General features: G+C 39.7%; 1 protein-coding gene across 2 annotated transcripts in view; it reads left to right on the forward strand.

Annotated features, from left to right (window-relative positions):
- Positions 1–22,911, forward strand: part of LOC111863815 (single-stranded DNA-binding protein 3) — a 329,719-nt gene that overhangs the window by 246,796 nt on the left and 60,012 nt on the right. For both annotated transcript variants that reach the window (XM_023850528.2, XM_023850529.2), the window contains exon 8: positions 21,069–21,146. In XM_023850528.2, coding sequence (XP_023706296.1) covers positions 21,069–21,146 — 78 coding nt within the window. The remainder of the gene's footprint in view (positions 1–21,068; positions 21,147–22,911) is intronic.

Consider the following 22,911-nt stretch of genomic DNA (forward strand, 5'->3'; position numbering starts at 1 on the left):
GAAAGAAAAAATCAGTTATTTATTATTTAGTTGCTTTCTCAGTAACCCAGAGGCCAATTATAAAGTCCGAGCTTGCAAAGAAGGGAACAAAGAAACACACAGAAAGAAAATACAAAATAAGACAACTTATGCCAGCAAGACAGTAATAGAAACATCGCGCCAACCTTGATGCGCTAGGAAAAATATGTATACATGCATTCGTAAGAATACAATTAATATTTTAATAAGTAATGATGTGCCGTTATTAGAAAATGTTAAGAGAAATTGCTTTGGTTCCAAATACATGAACGTCCCTGCAAACACTATTAGCAGCTGAAACCCGTCTAATTGGAGGGACGTGAGACCGACCAAGCAAGAGTTTGTGACATACCGAGAAGGAAGCATAATAATAATAATAATAATAATAATAATACGTAGAACAGAACAGAACATATAGGATACTCACTCATGGAGCTGAGCCCTTCTGAAGGAGCCGCCAATTGTGCAGCTACTCAAGAACTTCCCAGCATTATATGAAACCCGAAGGTTCACTACCATGTTCACAAGAGCCCTCCACTGGTCCCTGTCCTGAGCCAGATCTATCCAATCCATACCAACCCGTCCTGTCTTTCTAAGATCGATTTTAATATTATCCATCCACCTACTCCTTGGTCTTCCTACTGGTACCTTTCCTTAATGGCTTCCCCACTAATATCCTATATGCATTCCTCTTCTTCCCCATTCTTGCTATATGCCCTGCCCATCTCATCCTCCTTGACTTAATCATTCTAATTATGCTTGGCGAAAAGTACAAGTTATGCAGCTCCTTATTATGTAGCTTTCTCGAACCTCCCGTCAGTTCATCTTCCTTCAGCCCGAATATTCTCCTCAACACCCTCAGTCTGTGTTCCTCCCTTAATGTCAGAGACCAAGTTTCACACCCATAAATAATATGTAGTTTTATAATTTCATTAACACTGCTATTTAGATGCAAGAAAATGCTTGACTAAAAATGTTGTACACAAAGGGACACTAGAGACCTTGGACTGCATTTGTCTGTCATGCAATACAAGACGAATACAGTAAGTAAGATTTAAGGTTTTCACGGTGGTGACTATGAAGAATGCCGCCTTCTGGGCGCCGTTTAGATCGTGTGTGAACCGACGTTTCGGAGGAAGATATCGCCGCCATCTTCAGGGTAGAAAAATCCGCGAGCGAGGAACAGCTTGTCTGCAGTCACCTGCTCAAGCTGGTTCCTCGTTCGCTGATTTTTCTACCCTGAAGATGGAGACGATACCTTCCTCCGAAACGTCTGTTCACACAAGATCTACACGGTGCCACATTCCAGAAGACGGCATTCTTAAAGAGGACAGTAAATACAACTGAATCAAAATATAGACCTGACTATTTATTTCAGAGTAATTTCTATTTTCCCGTTGGCAAATTCTGAATACGTAACTTATTGTGCTACATAAGATACGTATGTAATGGCGGTCTTGTAGTGCACTCAATTTCATATGGCGCTTCTTACTACATGTTTCGGCAACATAGTGCCGTCTTCAGGTTCGTTATTTACGCTAAGCTATTACACTGTTTGCCATCTCGTGTCTTTCATAAAATTATTTAGAAAGTGCATCATTCGTCAACTATAATAAAATTTGTATATACTAAAACTTGTTAAGATTATTCATCTATATGTCTTAATTCAAACTCGCGTATAGTATGGTTCGTCCACTATGGGAGTCGTTTCTGTGTGTACTGTGTCTGTGATGTGTCCTTCCTTTTTGGCTGCGAGCGTTGTTTTTAGTATATACAAATTTTATTATAGTTGATGAATAATGTACTTTCTAAATAATTTTATGAAAGACACAAGATGGCAAACAGTGTAATAGCTTAGCGTAAATAACGAACCTGAAGATGGCACTATGTTGCCGAAACATGTAGTAAGAAGCGACATATGAAATTAAGTGCACTACAAGACGGCCATTACATACGTATCATGGATGAAAATCAGTGCAACAGGACGCTAAAATACAACACTACATAATATAATTTTTTTCTTGTTGGTGCACGTAGCCAGTTAACACATCGCGCTTATGCTGTAAAAGAGCCGCTTAAAGTATTTTTCATTTATGTGAATGTAATTTTTCGTAGAACAATAATGATAACATTCCTACTTTATATTTGGAAACTTTCATGTTAAATCTGGGCACCGAAACAGCCTATGCTGACTGAAGACCTTCGTGGTTGCCTCAGTGCCCCGAGAAAACAGCGATAATTGTACCTCAGACTGGGCCATTGCGTCCTCACTTTATTACTCATTTATCCATATGATGTATAACCCAATTATTTGAAATATTAGTTAATTACACCTTGACTTTCTGATTCTGTACTTAATTACTGATATAGTGAACTGTTTTCACAGTTTATTGAATTGAATTGAATTTATTTACATTCTATAAATCCTAAGTAGGTTAGTACCTTTGGATACAGAACAAGTCAAAAGGTTACATACATAAGTACAGGCAATTTTAGCTTAAAAATTAATATAACTTAATTTTACATCATTCTCTATTTACATTGAAGTATTCATCTAAAGAGTAGAAGGAATGAGCATGTAGATAATTCTTTAACTCTGATTTAAACTTTTTAGTATCATTGCCCAAGTTTTTAATACTTTGTGGCAGATTGTTGAACACTTTTATGCCAGTAAAGTAGACTCCTTTTTGATATACTGATAAAGTTGATGAGGGTAGGTGGAAGTTATATTTTTGTCTAGTATTCATGTTATAGACATCAGAATTTAATTTGAATTTATCTTTGTTGTAAACAACAAATAGGAGAAGCGATAATATGTATTGCGATTGAAGAGGTAGAATTTTTAATTTCTTAAATAATTCTCTACATGAATCTCTACTTCTACATCCTGTAATGATTCTAATTATATTCTTTTGTATTTTAAAAATTATTACACTATGTGAAGAGTTCCCCCAAAATATTAATCCATAGTTCATAATAGAATGAAAGTAGGCATGGTAAACCATCTTCAATGTTTCCTGTGACATAAAAGGCTTAATTGATCTCATCGCATAGCAAGCTGCATTTAATTTAGGTATAATTTGTTCAATATGTATTTTCCAAGACAGTGTACTGTCTACATGTATTCCAAGGAATTTTGTATCAAGTACTTTACAGATTAATTTGTTGGCATAACTGATGTCCAGATCAATTTGGTGGTTGTTTTTAGTTGTGAATGATATGTAATGGGTTTTATCAAAATTTAATGAGAGTAAATTGGCTTCGAACCATCTGTTTAAGGCTTCAAATACAATATTTATGTCATTTTTAAAGTTTTCAAATTTAGAGTTCTTAAATATTATACTAGTGTCATCTGCATATAGAATTGGTTTAGATTTATTGTTGATGGTTTTAGATAGATCATTTATGTAGAGAAGAAAAAGTAAGGGACCTAAAATTGATCCTTGTGGAACACCGTGCTTTATAATTCCCCAGTTTGAAAATGCATTATGACTGGAGTTTTTATTATTTATTTCAACTCTTTGATACCTGTTTTTGAGGTATGATTTGATCCATTCATTAGCTTTGCCAGTTATTCCATAGAAATTTAATTTCGATAGTAAGATATCATGATTAACACAATCGAAAGCTTTTGCTAGATCACAGAAAATCCCTCCCACAATTAATCTGTCATTGAGAGCACTTAAAATATCGTTAGTTAGTTCATAGGTTGCTTTTTCTGTTGTTAGGTCTTTCCTAAATCCAAATTGCTCTTTGACTAATATGTTGTTAGAATTTAAGTGTTCAAGTAGTCTATTATACATAACTTTTTCAAAGACTTTTGAGAATGAAGTCAATATGGATATTGGTCTGTAATTAGAGATGCATTTTCTCTCTCCTTTTTTAAAAAGTGGTTTCATTACAGCGTATTTTAAGCGTTGAGGAAAAGTACCTGATGATAAAGATTTATTACATAGATGATTCAAGGGTGAACTGATGTAAACAGAGCTTGCTTTAAGTAATTTGGTAGAGATTTCATCATATCCATGTGAATTTTTGGGCTTAAGGGATTTAATAATGTTTTCAATTTCCTTCCTTGTTGAGAATTTGAGATTGATATTTGGAAATGAATTGTTAAAGGCACGAGACAGATAGTATATTGGATTATTATTATTATTATTATTATTATTATTATTATTATTATTGGAATATGTTTTCTCAGCTAATGAAAGGAAATATTCATTAAATGCACTTGCGATAGCTTGTGGATTGTTAGTGGACTTCCCTTCAATATTCAAACTTTGTACGTCTTCATTAACAGATTTCTTTCCTGATTCAACTTTCACAATATCCCAGGTGGTTTTAATTTTATTGTTTGATTTTAGAATTTGGCTGTTATAGTTATTCTGTTTGGCTTCTTTAATGACTTTTGACAAAATTTTACAGTACATTTTGTAGTGACTTTTTAGTCTTGGATCATTACTGTCCCTACTGGCCAAATATAGTTGTCTTTTGTGTTTACATGAAGTTTTTATTCCAATTGTTATCCAGGTGGATTTGTTTTTATTTTCATTTTTGACTATTTTTAAGGGAAAGCTTGAATAAAAGATCCTCAAGTATGTGTTCAGAAAGCAATTAAATTTAGAATCAATATTATTGCTGTCAAATACATTGTCCCATGATTCATTACTTAATTTTGTGACAAAATCTGCCATCGTATGCTTGTTGATTTTCCTTACTGTTTGATATTGTTGATTACTGGGCTGAAGGTCAATATTATTTATTTCTATGAGTTGAGCATCATGATCGGATAAGCCATTTATAAAGGGTCCTACAGTATAGTCTCTTAATTTTGAGTTATCAATGAATATATTATCTATCGCTGAACTAGAATTATTTTGAACTCTTGTGGGAAAGTTAACAGTACTGGAGAGATTGTAAGATGATAACAAAGAGTCTAAATTTAGTTTCCTATTACTGTCGATGAGATAGTTTATATTTATATCACCACAAATTATAAATTCAACTTTTGAACTATGCAGTACATTTAGGATGGTTTCTAATCTATTTATAAAGTGATCGAAGTTTCCAGATGGGGCTCTATATAAAGTCAGTATACAAATATTAGAAAAAGGAGAGTCTAACTTTAGAGCACATGCTTCCAGATCCTGGTCTTTGCAATAATCTTCTAAATTTATTTTAGTAAATTTTAGGTTTTCATGTACAAAAATACTCACTCCTCCTTTCTCCAGTGTTTTCCTACAGTATCTAGCACCTAAATTATAATTTTCTAAGTGAAGATGTTCTAATTCCAGCTGTTTCATGTGATGTTCAGTAAGGCACAGTATGTGTGGAAGATTTGAATTCATGGAGCTTATTAGTTCATTTGTTTTGTTTCTCAATCCTCTTATATTCTGATGGAATATTCTTAGTACTTTATTATTCACTGAATTTAGTAGACTGCAATTACCTTTTCCGATTTCTATTGGTTCACTAACATTATTGTCTGAAAGATTAGTTTCTTTTGCAATTTCTTTTACTTGATAAACTTTACTTGCACTCTTTATCCTAAAAAATGATTCTGAACACCCATGACAACTGGAATGTGTCTGCCTTTAATGCTCTCTGCAATGAGTCGCGTCAGCTTGTCCTTGCCTCGAGGATTAAGATGCAAACCATGGACAGTATGTTCGCTCCTCAATATTGAAGAGACATCAATCGCATCAATGTGGGCCGCTCCGACCTCCACAAGCGAACGCTCAAGCCGAAGATTAATCTCCCTTACACACCTGTTAATCCATGGCTTGTCATGTCGCCAGAGAAGACCAACAAACCTCACATTGGTGTGACTAGTTTTCTGGGCAATGTCACTTAAATCTTTCTCAATTTGATAATTGAGGTTTCTCTCCAAACTGTTACCTGGCCCCCCAACTATAACTACCTGATCTTCTTTACTAAAACCTTTGCACAATTTTCCAATGTCCCCAGTGACATTGCTCAGATCAGCATTGGGCTTGAATATGCTGGTCACAGCATATGCATCTCCCATTGCTTTCTGTAGCCTCTGCCCGATACCCCTACCATGACTGCTACCCAGCACTAGAATCTTACGCTTAGGCTTAGCCTCTGACACAGGCTGATCTATAGCGTCACCATCAGTCTGAGGCCCTAGCATAGCTAGAGGTTCAAATCGATTGGTTAAAGCAAACTTAAAATCTAGTGAAGAAGGAACTTTTTTAAGTTTTCTTTGGGAGTTGGACACAGTCCTAAATTATGGGACCGTCTGTTAAAAATCGCATAGGCTTTTCCTCACTGACGAAACAAATTACCGGAAAGTTAGTTTTCAAAATGAATTGCAACAGAATACAAAGTACCATAATACAGGATGCTGAGCTTATTATGGAAATTCGATTCTCCAGCGTTAGTCCCAATATTCAGCTCTGAATTTGCGAGAAGAAAAGCCAACAATTTTTAGTAATCCTGTTCACTGCGTAAACAGTGTAACATTTCGGTTGTATCTTCGTAGCATTACGAACAGCCCTGTTTTTATTTGTCCTTTTGCAACTACCATAAAACAAGAACCCATTAGATGCTTAGCTAGTCAAGACATTCCAAGGTTTGTATGGAATCCGAAAGTTTATTGCCGTGTTTACAAAAGTCAGCCATTGGATCTAGTGCTGAGCCAGATGAATCCAATTCACATCCACACATCCTGTTTTTTAAAATACATTTTAATATTATATTCGCATCGACATTTAAGATTCCGATGCGGTTTGTTTAATTGAGTCTTCCTGACTAAAATTATGTATGCATTTCTCATGTTCCCCATACGTGCTACATGCCTCACCCACCTCGCTCCCCTTGATAGGACTAACATTTGGCGAATACAGATCCTCACTGTGCAGTTTTGTCCATGCTTGTGGTACTCTCACTTGGATCCGAACTGTCTCTTCAGCACACTCTTCTCATGCACTTGTCACACTCATACAGATGGAGCAAATGTGAAGGGATGACATGAAATTGAAGGACAGTGTCCTTTTATACCAGTGGTAGAAGTCCGTAAGTATTCAGTCAGGTCTGAGTATTTCCACATCAAGTTAAGACCAGTAAACATTTTTACTGCATTACCACATTATACGAACCCTCTTGTGGTTGTTAGGTTCTTTGTTGGGCAAGTTGTGTGAGGTTACATTGCAACAGCCTCAAATCCTATACGAGTATGTAGTTGAAATGGGCAGTGAGAGCGCCGGCGGGGGCAGGGCACCCGATATCTGCCCCTCACAATTGAAAACAAGAAAGAGGTGTACCAAATATTAATATAAAAAATAGTATTTAAAAAAAAACATATTGTTCAGTCTTCACTTCTCTAGAGCGGCCAGTAAAATTATCCTTAATCGTCATAAACGTAAGTTTGTAAGCGAATTTTCTGGTTGCACATCACTTCCAAGGACAAAGCCATGGCGGCCCCCATAATGGATATTAGCATATTTTCTTAAATAATTCTAATGTTATTTGCTTCATCTTTTTATCGCATGTTTACATTTTCGTTATGAGAAAATGGTGTAATTGATTGATAATATTATAATGTAACACAGGTACACTTAATCGGAGTTTAGGATTACTAAATTACGAACCAACCCGCAGACCTTTAAAATCGTTGCCTTGCCATATGCGTAAGATATTTATTTAGCTACATGGGACCCGTGCAGAGAGTTGTTTTATCCCGTACCTGTTTCCAAATAATCGCTGGAAAAATGTATCTTACCTGTTGTTTTGATTTCTCTTCCCAAACTGTAGGTGAATTTCCACACGTTTGAATGCTCGGTGTGCATAGCTCAACGCACGGACCACTACTGCGGTACACTCTTACCTAGCCGCGCACCACGTGACAACTGAGCTGAACTAAGCTGGTGTGCTCAAGTGTCTCTGCTCGCCCGCAGTTGCCCGTTTCGAAACGCACGCTCATTGCAAGCATCTAGCACTAGTGTGAATGAACCAAGTAATCCTGTTTTTTTATGGTATTGATATTAACATTCGATTTATTTCCGGACGTGTACTTCGGTTTGGTAGTGGATTATATCGACAAACCCATTATTTATTCTTGGCTGCAAACGAGAATGCTCGTGGCTCCTAGGTGCTTGGTAACAAGGATTTCTCTTCGCGAGATTTAGTCCAATCAGCGTTATTCAGTCCTCATTGCTGCTAATAGATTCCAAAACACAACATGTCTAGAATCATGCTAGGCTACATTTCTCACTAGTAACACATTCGCACACGCTTTCCAGTTACAGCAGATGGTGTTACTATTACGTGAACTTGTGTGCATCGCAGTGCGGGAGCCGTTGACACAAGGAAGTAAATTAAATTTAAATAAAATCGACTGAGAAGAATTCCATCTTCTGTGATGTGGCGCCGTGTAGATCTTGTGTGACCCGACGTTTCGGAGGAACGTATGGCCCCCATTTTCAGGGTAGAAATATCCGCGAGCGAGGAACCTGCGTGAGTAGGTAGCTCCTGAAGATGGAGGCGTTGCGTTCCTCCGAAATGCCGGTTTACACAAGATCTACACGGCGCCACATCCCAGAAGACGGCATTCTTCATAGTTACCACGGTGAGAACATGAAATCTTACAAAATCGATTAAGATCAATAAGATATTAATTGTTTGAACCATTGTATTGTCTCATTCGATAAGTACATGTTTCTGTCTGGTGGACCATCAGGTGGTTTATAAGTAAAACACATTAAGTATGAGATTTCAGAATGAAATAGATCCATTTTTATAGTAAAAATTATAACGATAATTCTTGTATCAAGCGGCGAATTTTCTGAAATTGCTAAACAGATTGAGATAGAGCAGATATGTAACGCTGGGCTTGTTAAGTGTCATGTGATAAGGATGTGTATGCAATTGTGTGACTCAGCAATGAGGTGCATACACGTATTTATAAGATTTGAGGCTTTCACGGCGGTGACTATGAAGAAAGCAGTTTTCTGGGATTTGGCACCGTGTATATGTGGTGTTAACCGACGTTTCGGAGGAACGTATCGCCTCCATCTTCAGGGTAGAAGAAAAAAATATAAGAAATCTGCAAGCGAAGAGACCGTGAGAACCGGTAAAAGTGCACAGTCTGCTTTTACCGGTTCTCACGGTCTCTTCGCTTGCAGATTTCTTATATATATTTTTTCTTCTACCCTGAAGATGGAGGCGATACGTTCCTCCGAAACGTCGGTTAACACCACATATACACGGTGCCAAATCCCAGAAAACTGCTTTCTTCACGTATTTATAGTTCCATATTTTATATTAGTGATGAATCTAGTTCTGGAAGTTCACTGAAGTAGTGTATCTGTAAATATTTTATTGTGTAATGTAATATATGTATGTATGTTGTAGTAAGTTATATACTTACATATAACACGTTAAATGGGAGTATATATTATTCTGTGTTTGTGAATAATCTTTTAATTATGTATGCAAATACATAGTTGGTGGTGTGGTGTTTTGTGTATGTTCTATAATTAAATATATCATTTGATTAGTTTATTGATGTCTCACTGTACGAGCACTATGCTGTGGGCCGCCGGTACTCATCTAGATAAATGTGCATTATGTCGTGGTTGTTTTTCGGTGTGAGGGGTGGTGTAGGCGCTGAGTACTGTGTGGAGTTCTCAATTATTGTTGGATCTACGAAGTTGCTGTAATTGAATGTAGTATGGTGAGTTCTGTCGATGCGTCTTTTCTTAAATCTTATGTGCTCTATATATAATGTAATCTTACATTATTGTCTGCTGTGACGTGTCCTGAACGCAGCTGGTTGAAATGCTGGAAGGTGACTAATGCGTGTGTGTGCTAGTTTTATCTAGTATTTGTGTGATATGAGGGGATTGGGTGTATTAACGCGAGGTGGGGGAAGGTGAGGGGTGTTAGTAGGGTTTTTGAATGGCTATTTTTAGGCGGTTCGTTTTTAATTAGGTCTGGTATGAGATTGTTTTGTATCTGTGAATGTAACATTAATCTGTTGCCTTGCGTGCTAAGTTATATCGTTCCACTCCCTATATCAAGTGTGTGTAGTATTCCCACTGTTTTATCCTATGTATGACCTGTATTAAGTACAAACATGAGGAGCGTACTTGGAGATTGGTTTACTTGCTTTTATCGTCTGCGTCTGTTTCTTTGAGCAGTCGGCGCACTTAGCTGATAGATTGGACTTGTATTATATATAGTACTAGTGGTTCTGACTGATATTCGTGTGCTTGTGTTTTTGAAACTGTAAAGGTGGACCGTTTTTGTTTTTGTGGTGGGTTCTTATCGTTAAGATATTGTTTATTTTGGATTATTTTAAAAGGGTAATCGTTCCGTTTCATTCTGCAATTCAGTAATTGTATACATGTTTATGAGCCACTTGATGTGTGTATGTGTTTATTCTTTGTTTTTGTTGTCGTGTGTAGGTAACGGCCTTTCGACGAGCTGATCACTCGTCCAGGGAGTCCTACCGTCTGTGAAAAATGATTACGGAACTGAATAAGAGGTCTGGGCCCTGAATGGGCTGGAAGAGCCATTAAAAACAGCCGATGATCCGTGAGACCGAAATGTGTAATGATTGAACGAGACAATACAATTTATTAAGCAGCTGAATTTGTTATTGATTTTACTCTATTTTATTAAAATTGTATTTACTTGGTTACTATGTCGACAGTTCCCGTACGTCGATTCTATAACGTAACAGGATGCAGAAAAATAAAAAAAACTAAGTTGTATGAAGGATCTGATTACTAAATATGATAAGAAATAATTTTTGGTTCAGGCTCATTTGTTTAAAAATTTACAGTTCCTCAAAAAACCTCCGTGGCCTCGAGTCCGCAAGCGAACGATACGGACCGAGCGGCCGCCGCTTGTCGGCGTAGTGCCGACCTTCCTCAGCTGGTTAAAATTGGACCCCGTCCTGAGGCAATTAAGTTCCCCTTGTGTGTAATGCATTCACCGATCGTACAATCATCGTTGATTTATTCACCCTGTAGTATTATTGTAAACAGAACGAATATCTGATTCTCATAATTATACTGTTACTTTTTCTTGAGTTCAAATATTCTCCTCAACACCTAGGTCTCAAATGCCCTCAAACTTTGGTCTTCCCTTTTAGGGCCGCGCCATAGCTCAAGCGGTTAGTCGCTAGCTTTCCACCACGGCGGCCCGGGTTCGATCCCGGGGTCTGGTCAAGTGGGATTTGTGGTGGACAAAGTGGCGCTGGGGCAGGTTTTCTCCGAGTACTTCGATTTCCCCTACCAATCTTCATTCCACCAATTGCTCCACAATCACTCTCACCTATCATCTGGGGCTGGTACAATAGCCAGAAGTGGCCGCAGTACATGGGACTTAGCCCCACCCCACTAGCAATAATAAAACAAAACTTTGGTCTTCCCTTAGGTGGAAGGCCAGAAATCAACGCTGATAAGAGTAAAATGCTTCATTAACAGTATAAATATCGCAGGGATTTCATGAACGGTTCAGCTATTACCAGTTGCACAACTTTGGAGTATGGGTGAACCCAACTTGCAGTAACGAGCAATTGGAATGATGTCCAGTTAAGCACAAGGACAACTTTATCTTTACAGTTACCCTTTTTATTACCTGCTGCTTTGAATTTGACGTCGCTGATCTGAACAGTCTTCCCCCACTCGAACACTGGAATCGTGGGTTCGAATCCCACTCGAGACATGGATGTCAGTATACGTTTATTCTCTGTTTGTGTTGTTCTGTGTGTAGGTAGCTGCCTTGCCATGGGCTGAGCCCCCGTCCAAGGATTCCTACCGACTTTGTAAAGGACTAAGAAACTGAAAAGCGGCCAAGGCCCAGTAAAGGGCTGAGAGCAATAGATTAGACAGACAGATAATTTGACTTGGTGTTACCGGTAATTAGAGAATTCAATCCAGTACAGGGTTTGTGGAGTTGGAGATGTTGAGATATTGAGCTGTTATGGCCTGCCTGCTCGATATGAAGATTGAAATTTACCGAACAAGCTCTGTGATTTTCCAGTTAACGGCGCTGAATTCCTAGTCGAGTATGTGTTTTCTAGAGCGTTTTCTCCTAAACGTTTTTATGCGGTACCGATTTGGCCGCGTTACATATCGATCGAATCCTGAACGAGACGCAGAAATAGAAAACGGCGTAAATCAGAACTAATTTTATGGTATTGAACGAGAAGAAAAGAGACGGTGCTGAATAAAGCATGTTGCCGGCATTTGCCTTTTTTCACTTGATCCTATGTATTGAAAACTGCAAGTCAGGAATATACCTCGTGTTATTGTCTTATGCTTCGTGAGGGACCGAAGTTACTTGCAGTTAGCAGATTAGAATCTGCTATGTTGTATGGTCATTAAAAGAGTTGCTTATAAAAGCGGTCCTGTGACCATAGTTTCTTGGTATTAAATATCTGGGTAAAACGGTTGTGATACAAGTACGTTTCTTGGATACAGTGATTAAATTGGGCAAATAGAATTTAGATGAACGGTCTTAATGTAAAAGCAATTCTGTTATACCAGTCTCAGTAGACTATAGATGCGCACAAAACCGCAGTAAGATAAAGGAAAATATCCTTTGGAGGACATAGGCACTGAGAAAGCATAAGATTAGGAAATGTCGCAGAGGAGTAGAGTGTGAAGGTTTGTAGTGGATTCACCACGCCTCAGGAGGGTCCCGAGGCCGGCTTTTGTGAACAAGATAATAGCTGTAAATGATCTCCTATCCAAAGATTTATTTAATGCGGGTCTGCTACTGAGGAGGATCAGGGATAGCTTTAGTGATTAGGCTACGGGGTGGACGACCGGGAAATCCCGGCAGAGGCAAGAGGTTTTCTCTTCTGCACACCATCCAGGCCAGCTCAGGGGCTCATCGAGTCCGCTATCCAGTGGGTTCTGGGGTTATTTCGCCAGGGGTAAAGCAGCCAGAAAGTTAAGCTGACCATTCGTTACGATCCACTTTTGAGACTAAGAAAACGTCTTCATTGCGTGTTGCTTAATTAACCACAGGCACAGCTGTAATTTTGCCTTACGTACACGTGACTGTTGTCATTTCCTTGAGCCATACACCTGTACTTTTCGGCAAGAAGATCGAAATTACAGGCCTTATAAGCATGGTGTTTCGTCTATATTAGACGTGACTATTACGAGGTAGTCAGTAAATAATTCACAAATGGAAATAAAACATCTGTAATGGACGTCTCTTTCCAAAAACAGAGATACCATGTATGCGACCAGAAGACGAGGAAGAAGACGTAAGAAGATGCTGGATGACCTTGGGGACAGAAGAGGATATTCTCATTTGAAGGAGAAAGCTCTAGATCGCATAAGTGGAGGAACTGTTTTGGAAGAGATTGTGGACCTGTCGTCTGACAGATTACTGATGAATGAATGGACGTAATAGGTATTGTATGTATATCACTAGGTAACAGCATAGTCCAGCTTCATCACAGTCTAGGTAGCGGACGCGCATGCGCATGTTCAGATGCTGATTTCAATAGTCAAATTGGCGACCGTGCTTGAGGAGTGTACTACCTAACATTAGCATTCTCTTGTGCTGTTTGTATGGGCAAAAGGACTCAATGCATAGAATATTCATAAAGAAATGTTTCCTGTTTAATGTGGGAAGTGTTTGACCCATAAAGCGGTTCACAGCTGGGTCTAGAAATTCCCTCAGGGACATTCGAAAGTCGCCGATGATGCTCGATCATGTCGCCCTGTTGAGATTGCGACAGATGCGGGTGGAAGAGTTGATTCGAGCTGACAGGAGGATAAGGACAGACAGTGTTGGAACTGCAGTAGGGTGCTCCCGAGGTTTAGCATACAACATAATGCATGATCGTTTGAAGTTTCGGAAAGTGTGGGCACGGTGGTTGCCAAGAAAATTGAAGGATCTAGAAAAAAAATGAACCGAACGGGTCTGTCCTTGTAACGTCTCTCACGGTATGCAGACGAAGGAGAAGATAGGCTGAACAGGATTGTTAATGGGGACGAATCGTAGGTGCATTACTACCAACTCGAATCAAAGATTGCTTCAGTGCAATGGAAACATCCCAATTCACCCTCATCCAAAAAGTTTAAGGTTACGCCATCAGCTGGAAAGGTTATGCTTGTCGTTTTTGGGATTCTCAGGGAGAAGCGTGGTGAAAATGTGAATTCTGCAGCGTACCGCGAAGTTCTGTTGAAGCTACGGGATGCAACTCGCAGAAACGTCCAGGCCAACTGGCAAGAGGAGACTGCTTCTTCATGACAATGCCAGACCCCACGCAGCCAGAGCAACCCAAGAGAGAATTACACAACTACAATGGGGACTTGACCCCTAGTGACCTCCATCTGTTTCGTCAAAAAAAAAAAACAACATTGGCGGCAAACGTTTCGCTGATGACGAAGAAGTTGAAATGTAGGCGCGGAAGTGGCTGAGACAACAGTCAAAAGATTTCCACGAGTATGCTGCAGGTTTCGACGTATTGGTAAAGCGATGGGACACATGGACGTGGAGGATATGTCGAAAATGATATTCGAGTTTCGAATATCACGTATTTTACGTTTTATATCCATTTGTGACCTATTTACGGACCCTCAGTCGTATTTTGGATCTTATCCATCTTCTTGAGTTTTTTCAAACATGTCTTTCGGATACTGTCTTTTTCCTTCAACTTGTGCAAGGGAGGAGCTACTGTTCGATTGGGCCCGGTAGAAAGATATTTTTTGCATTATTGGTCCTCGACCCAAGGGTCGAGATTTAGTACGAAACGCTCGAAAAATTGGACAGTATCCAAAATATTGATCTTGTTTATTGAAGTATTTTGTTGTTCTTATCTAAGGATGTTGTTTATAGGCGCATACTTACTTACTTACTTACTTACTTACCCTTCTGGAGGAGCCATCCGCCAATTCTGCAGCTACTCAAGAATTTCCCAGCATTTTATGGAACCCGAAGGTTCATTACCGTGTTCACAAGAGCCCTCCACTGGTCCCTATCCTGAGCCAGATCTATCCAGTGCATACCATCCCATCCTATCGTAGACTTTATAATGTCCAGTGAGAAGTATAAGGACCGCAGGGTAGAGAAACAGTGCCTTCAGCACATTCTCTTGGCATTTGCATGGAAGGCCCAAGGAGATCAAGAATAATCGCAGTTAAAATAGACGGTCAAGAATAGATCCAAAGAATTGCTACCGAAACGGGACTGCTTACGGCTTTTTTTTTCTTTAGTAAAGGTAAAGCGATCCTTGTAAGAGGCCGCGAAGGTCCGTAGCGTTGTGAGATGCTGATGTCCCCACATTATCTAGACAGTCAGCTCACAGATGGCGGTAAGGTTGTCAGCCTTGCTCGCCGGCCGCCCTTTACCGGCAGGATGGCTCCTGGTACTTATTTCTGTTGGAGGCTGAGTCAATCGCAGGGCCATAGTGCGGCTGGAAGGATTAGGTAAATCGAAAAAAAAAAAAATCCACCTCATCGGAACTCGAACCCCGCGACCTTCCGGCTTGTAGCATAGTGCCTCAGTCAACTACGCTACGGCGTGCTCCTGTTTTATTTGCCCGGTAAGTAAAAATTACCACCTTCCAGAGAAAGTTGGCTCAAGCGGCAGCACTTCTAACTTGTACCCAGGAGGTGCCTGGTCCTAGTCCCAAACTGGGTCACCGACTGTCCTGACTGTTCGCAGTTTTTCTCAGTCCTAGGAAAATTCCGGGTAAGGGGATTTTTTTTTCGTATGCTTAACGAATTAAGCACCATACCATGAAGACGCATGGGGGAGTGGAGGTATTGTTCCACCATTCTTGACCTCGGCACTTTGTGTAGGTGAGTGGTCAGCTTCACATCCCGGCTGCGTTACCCCCGGGGAAGGGTACCAATACACACTTGATATAAGGCTGGGTATAGAGACAAATATCTTGCCCCTGCCGGGAGTCAAACGCTGGCCGTCCAGCCCCTATCGCGTCGCTATACCCACTGAGCTTTCTCTGCTTGTAAAATGCCGGGATATCACCTCGAATTAGGCCACGACCGCCTCCTTCCATATACTGTCTTCTTAATTATATACCACTTGTCGCTATACGAGTATATGTAGACTGAGCTACTGATATTGTCTTTAAGCAACCACAGGTATATACATAAGTAAAATAATGAAGAGATAAACAGGTAAGTAAATAAAGAAATAAATAGTGACCTGCTTATGGGCTAATGTTTTCAAGCACTGTGTGAGCTCACTGGTCTGATACCAGATTAGAAAATTATTGCGTTTTCTTCCAATAGAAGGTAGGGTTTTCCCTTACTTACTTATGAAGCTGAGCTCTTCTGGAGGGGCCGCCAATTCTGCAGATACTCAAGAATTTCCCAGCATTTTATGGAACCCGAATGTTCATTACCGTGGTCACAAGAGCCCTCCACTGGTCCCTATCCTGAACCAGATCTATCCAATCCATACCATCCCATCCTATATCTCGTAAGATCCATTTTAATATTGTTCACCCACCTACACCTTGGTCTTCCCAGTGGTCTCTTTCCTTTTGGCTTTCCTACCAATATCCTATACACATTCCTCGTCTTCCCCATTCGTGCTACATACCCTGCCCACCTCATCCTCCTTGACTTGATCATTATAATTATACTTGGAGAAGAGTACAAGTTATGAAGCTCCTCATTATGCAATTTTCTCCAACCTCCTGTCACTTCATCTCTCTTCTGTCCAAATATTCTCCCCAGCACCCTGTTTTCAAACACCCTCAGTCTGTGTTCCTCCCTTAATGTCAGAGACCAAGTTTCACACCCATACAGAACCACAAGCAAAATTTTAGTTTTGTATATTCTAATTTTTGGGTCTTTGGACAGCAGACGAGAAGACAAAAGGTTCTGGACTGAATGGTAGCAAGCATTACCCGAGTTCAATCGCCTCTTAATTTCCTCCTGAATCAGGGTTCGATCTGTTATCGTTGTTCCCAAATATCTGAACTGTACCACATTTTAAAAACGTCTGTTTCCTATCTATGTCATGATTTTGCCCTTCATTTTGGTGACGAGACAGCAACATATTGTCACGTGTTGGGTGTGTCACGCGACAGATAACTTTACGTGGGCCTCGAATTTAGCGACTCTTTATTGGACACTCAGACTTATACACCATACAATTATTATCACTTGTGGTATCACGTGACTTCTGCGACGTCTCGACTATCCTTGGCGGCAGCTATTCCAAGACTGTCTTCGGCGGCTGCTATATTCCAATTGTATCGCATGGCTACTAGGTTCCAACTGTGTTCTTCCTGTCTGTTGCTCTCGTCTTCTGTATGTGTTCTGCGGACTCAATAGAGGACACCCCTCGCCAAGGTTCGATCTCACGTGTTCGGCAATCCGTTGCTTCGTGTACGCTCCTTATACGCTGGTAACGAGTTTCGTCTCATCCGTTTTTACTCAACGGCCTTCTGTGGTTCATCTCCAGGGAAACGCGTTCGTTGTTTCGGCGTTGTCTACGCAACGGCTCGCTGTTATTGTTCTACAGTGAGAGTGCCTATTCCAAACATGTGATAATTTACTTAGTTTTCTCTGTGTTTACTTCTAGACCAACCTCTTTACTTGCGTCAATTAAAGTTTGTGTTGTTTTTCTTTATGGTATCTACGAGGGTTGGAACTTTAATAGTGGCAACTATTTATTTAAAACTGATACAAAACAGATGCCTGTTTCGAAGTTTTACTGTCCTTCAGTGTAGTCACCAGCATTGTGTACAACCCGTTGCCAACGATGTAGGATACCTTTAGCAGCGCCTTTAGTGTTGATAGTTCAAATGGAGCGGTCTACTGCCTGAAGAATCTCTGGAACAGTTCTGAAGCGAATGCCACGAAATGGTTCCTTCATCTTAGGAATGAAGTCGAAGTCACAAGGGCTTAAGTTCGGGGAGTATGGTGGGTGGTACAGCACTTCCCAGCCCCATCGAGCGAACAAATCAGCCACAGCTTGCGCTGCATGCGGCCGAGCATTGTCCTGCAAAATGATGGGTGGGTTCTGCAGAAAGTGTCGCCGCTTCTTTCTCAAAGCTGGTCGCAGGTTGTGTTCCGAAGACGAACAGTAATACTTCTCACTGACGGTCTGCTGCCGGGGAACGGTATGCCTTAGGATAAAACCATCACAGTCGTACACGAGAATCACCATTACTTTCAAATTGCTGGGGTTCTGACGAACTTTTGATAATCGTGGTGACCCGCAGTGACGCCATTCGTTCGATTGGCGTTTCATTCGTCGCTCGTACGATTTGGCCCATGTCTCATCCTGTGTAATGATACGGCGTAAGAAAGTCTCATTGCGCTCGAAGTGGTTACGAGCAGCTTCGTATCGTAGCCATTTCTTCGTTTCCGTCAAATCATGCAGAACCCATTGTGATGAAATTTTTCTCATGCCCAGGCGTTCCTTCAGAACGTGAAGCACAGTCATATGCTCAAATCCTGTCTGTAGGGCCAGCTCACGAATCGTATGGCGTCGATCACTCTCCAGTAACGCGGAAAGAGCATACACTTCTTCACTGACACTAGGACGACCTGGCTGACGAAAGTCTGCCACATTTTGACTTTTACCCACCTTACCACTGTTCTGTAAGGCAATGTAGATTCCCCGCAAGCCTCTTGAAGACCTTGATGACACTGTCGTGCTCTACGCCCTCTGGCACATTCAGTCTTTATCCAACTTCGTTGTTCCTGTTTCGAAAACATCGTGACAATACTAAATTAGACCGCCAGCTAACACGAGGCTCAGTTCTTCTCCTCACTGCGCATGCACGTGATGTGGGAAAGGAGAGTCCATTTGCTCTGAGGTAAGATAGGTATGTACCTAACGTGTGGTGTAAGCGACATTATTTTTTCCCGTTGCATGGCGTCTCTACAGCAGTGTTGCCACTATTAAAGTTCCAATCCTCGTACATTATCACCCAGTAGATTAACATCATAGGCATAGACAAGCAGCTGTTGTGTCCCATTTAATTTCAGTCTCACTTTGTTTCCCTGGACCTTCCTAATGGCATATTCTAAAGCAAAGTTGAAGAGGAGTGACGATAAAGCATCTCCTTGTTTTAGACAATTTTGAATAGGAAATTTATCAGACAAATGTTTACCTACATGAATTTTACTATTTGTTTCGTTTAAAGACATTTTAATCAACGTAAATAATTTCATGGGTCTCCTAAACTCCACGGGAATATTGTACAATACTTCCTTCCAACTGAATCATAGGCTTTCTTGAAGTCTGCAAATAGCTGATGTACAGTCTCATCCTACTCCCATTTTTTCTCCAATATCTGACGGATGCAAAATATCTGATCTGCCGTTGATCAGTTACGTCGAAACCCACACTGATGATCCCCAATAATTTCATCTATATATGGACTTAACCTTGAGAGAAGAATATTGGATAAAATTTTGTATGAAGTTGATAGCAGTGATATCCCCTGATAATTACTACAGTCAGTTTTGTCACCCTTCTTGTGCACTGGTACAATAATAGATTCCTTCCACTGATCAGACAATTTTCTCCTTATGCCAAATAGAAGTAATTAGCTTGTGGATCTTAGGACATAATATTTCGCCTCCTGCTTGAATAAGTTCTGCCGAAATTTGATCACCACCTTGCGATTTATACCGTTTCAATTTTGCAATAGCAGTAGTAGCCTCAAAAGCACTAGGATCAGGTATTAACGGCTCAGCTGTATCGATTTCTGTCTGCCTAACATCACTGACCCTATGTACATTCAATAACCGAGAGACGTAGTTCCTTCACCTATTCAAAATGTTGTGGGAATCTGCAAGCAGATCACCATTCTCATCCTTCACTAAGTTACTGCTAGGCTGGTAAACCGTCTTAAAGTAATTTATTCCTCTATATAGGTCTCTAATGTTCTTGTTCTTAGTGTTCATTGCAAGCTGTCTTTCAGATATTCCCTCTTTTTGTTCCTGAAATGCCTGCTGGTTTCACGTCTTATACTGTTCAGATTACCCCCATTTAACTTGCTTGAATCCTGTAACTATTGTAATTTGGCCTGTTTTCTTTGATGTAATAATTTTGAGCATCTTTTATCGAACCATGGCTTATGCTTCTTTGGTTCATAATAACCTAGACTCTCTTTGGCAGACATTTTTATATTCTCTCTAATAGTTTTCCAAGCTTTATTAACATCCACCTCAGTGTCCAAGTTTTCCAAAGCTGCGAACCTATTTGAGATTTCAACACAATACTGCTCTTTACCCTCTAACTCATTTAATTTCTTGAAATTGAACCTCTCCATATGAACTCTGTGTGTTGTTTGTTTGCCACCATCAGGTAGTGGTCAGTATCACAATCTGCTGTCCTGAATGATCGGACATCAAGTATACTTGAGTGCTGTCTCCCATCTATCAAAATATGGTCTATTTGATAGTGTATCTTCCCATCAGGAGATGTCAAAGTAAATTTATGGGTGTTACGATGTGGGTACTTTTGAGAGTAAGATTTTTTTATGTGGCAACGTTTACTACTCTAGCTCTATTATCATTACTGATTTCATGGAAACTCTCATTCCCAATTGTTGGTTTGAAAATGTCTTCCCTCTCTACTTTGGCATTGAAATCTTCTAACAAAATTTAGGGGTTTCCCTATTTTGTATTATTTATAGTTCATTTAACTATGCTGTTAGAAATGAAGACTGTATAGTATCTAGTGATAGCATGATTATTGAGGGACGTGGAATTAAATGGCTGTAGCTTAATTGATGGTATTGTTTGAAACTACTTTGGCTCCTATCCTGATTTCTGTTACATCAAAGTTTCGTTTGAGAACTTTATAGGCAACACTCGTCTAACTAATATTTTAAAAGTCTGCTTTTATTTCTGAGTAAATGCACTGCATATTTATTGTGAAGACCATTGACAGATGATGTGTGGGAGAACATAATGGAAGGGAAGCCCACACATAAACTCTGCTGGTGATAATTTGCCATTGCCCTGTAAAGGGTTAAATATAAGATGACTGTTGTGTATTATGTTCATATTGCAAACTTTTCATAGAATTGGTGCTAATTTTATTTTTCTTTACAGCCATTCATGGGTCCCAGATACCCTGCAGGGCCTCGGCCAGGAGTTCGGATGCCACAAATTGGCAATGAATTTAATGGGGTGAGTAGAAATTGTCAGTATTTTTTCAACAGTGAGTCATTGAATACAAAATGAAGGACTGAAAATTATTTTTATATGAATTATCTGTTTTTTATTTGCTTACCAGCACTTTGTTATCTGCCTTTTCTTCGTTTACCAGTATTTTGGAAAGTCACCAACAGTATAATTATAACCAATACACTATTTTAACAGATACAGTACATTTATTCAAAGTAACAGAACTGATTCTGCACCCTTTGGATTATTTTGAATTGTACTTTATATCCATGTTATCATTTATACTCTGTCAAAAACATTTTTGATGGTCACCATACATTGATTAGACAAACTTATAGAACAGAATTCATTGGGTTCAACAAGTTGTCCAGTTTGGAAATATTATTTTCCATTGTTTGTTGAAAATAGGATGTAGTAACTTTCTAATAATGTTGTAAACATCTGTCATCTGATAATGGTGCCCCCTTATCAATTCCAATTATATTAAGGCAACATATTTATGTTTTGTAAGGACCTTGAATCAAGCAGGCAAATTGGAGAATTTGAAAATGGAAATGCAGAAGAATGAGGTGTCTGCTTTAGGTGTCAGCGAAGTGCGGTGGAAAGGACAAGGTGAAATATGAAGCGGTGATTATACAGTGTATTACTCTCGAGGTGAATGGGCTGAAAGAGGTGTGGCAATAGTGGTGCATAAAAGTGTAGTGAGGAGTGTTGTTAAGAAGATTGTTTGTAATGACAGAATTATTGCTCTGAAGTTAAAGGCGAACCGGTAGATATACTGATTATGCAAGTGTACATGCCAACATCAGAGTATGAAGATGATGAAGTGGAAAAAGTGTATGACACAATTGAAGAAATTCTTCAGGAAGATGGAAGAGGTGACACAAACAGCATCGTATTGGGAGACTGGAATAGCATTGTTGGAGATGAACCATATCAGAATATTGTTGGATCACATGGACTAGGAAGACGGAATCACAGGGGTCAAATGCTTATTGACTTTTGTGAATGAAATGGACTGATTGTCACGAACACTCGGTTCAAGAAGCCAAAGAGAAGAATTTACACATGGAAGGCACCTGGGGATTGGAGGCGGCATCAGCTGGACTACATCCTTGTGAAACATCGATTCAGAAACAGTGTGAAGGATGTGAAGACGCTTCCTGGGGCAGACATTGACTCTGACCACAACTTGCTGGTTGCCAAGTTCCGAACCAGGTTGAAGAAAATTATAGGATTTCGAAAGCGCAGACCCAGATGGGATTTGGAGAAGTTATATGCTCAAAGACAAAGCGTGCAAGAGACCCTAGAAGAGAAACTCGGTGCAATTGAAGGTGAAAGCGGAAATGCTGAAGCGCAGTGGAACAATATAAAAGAATGCATGTTAGATACTATCAGTGATTTGGTTGGTAAAGTTGAGAAGATAGCAAGAAAACCATGGGTTACACAGGAGATGATGAGTAAAATGGAGGAGCGAAGGAAATGGAAGAATGTCAACAATGAAGAAGGCAGGAGGAAATACAGGAGACTGAGGAATGAATTGAAAAGAGCCACGGACAGGGCCAAAAAGGAATATCTTGAGAAGATATGTAATGAGATTATGGAATTTCAAAGAACATGATGTTGTGATTTGATGTACATGAAGACAAAAGATCTAGGATGGAAAGAGAATCATGGGATTCAAAATATTGGCATCGAAGACTCCCAGGGGAATAGAATAGGAGATCAGAGGCAAGTGCTGAAAATTTGGGAAAATTATATTACAGAA

This window comes from Cryptotermes secundus, unplaced genomic scaffold (genome assembly GCF_002891405.2).
Source record: "Cryptotermes secundus unplaced genomic scaffold, Csec_1.0 scaffold1176, whole genome shotgun sequence".
NCBI lineage: Eukaryota > Metazoa > Arthropoda > Insecta > Blattodea > Kalotermitidae > Cryptotermes > Cryptotermes secundus.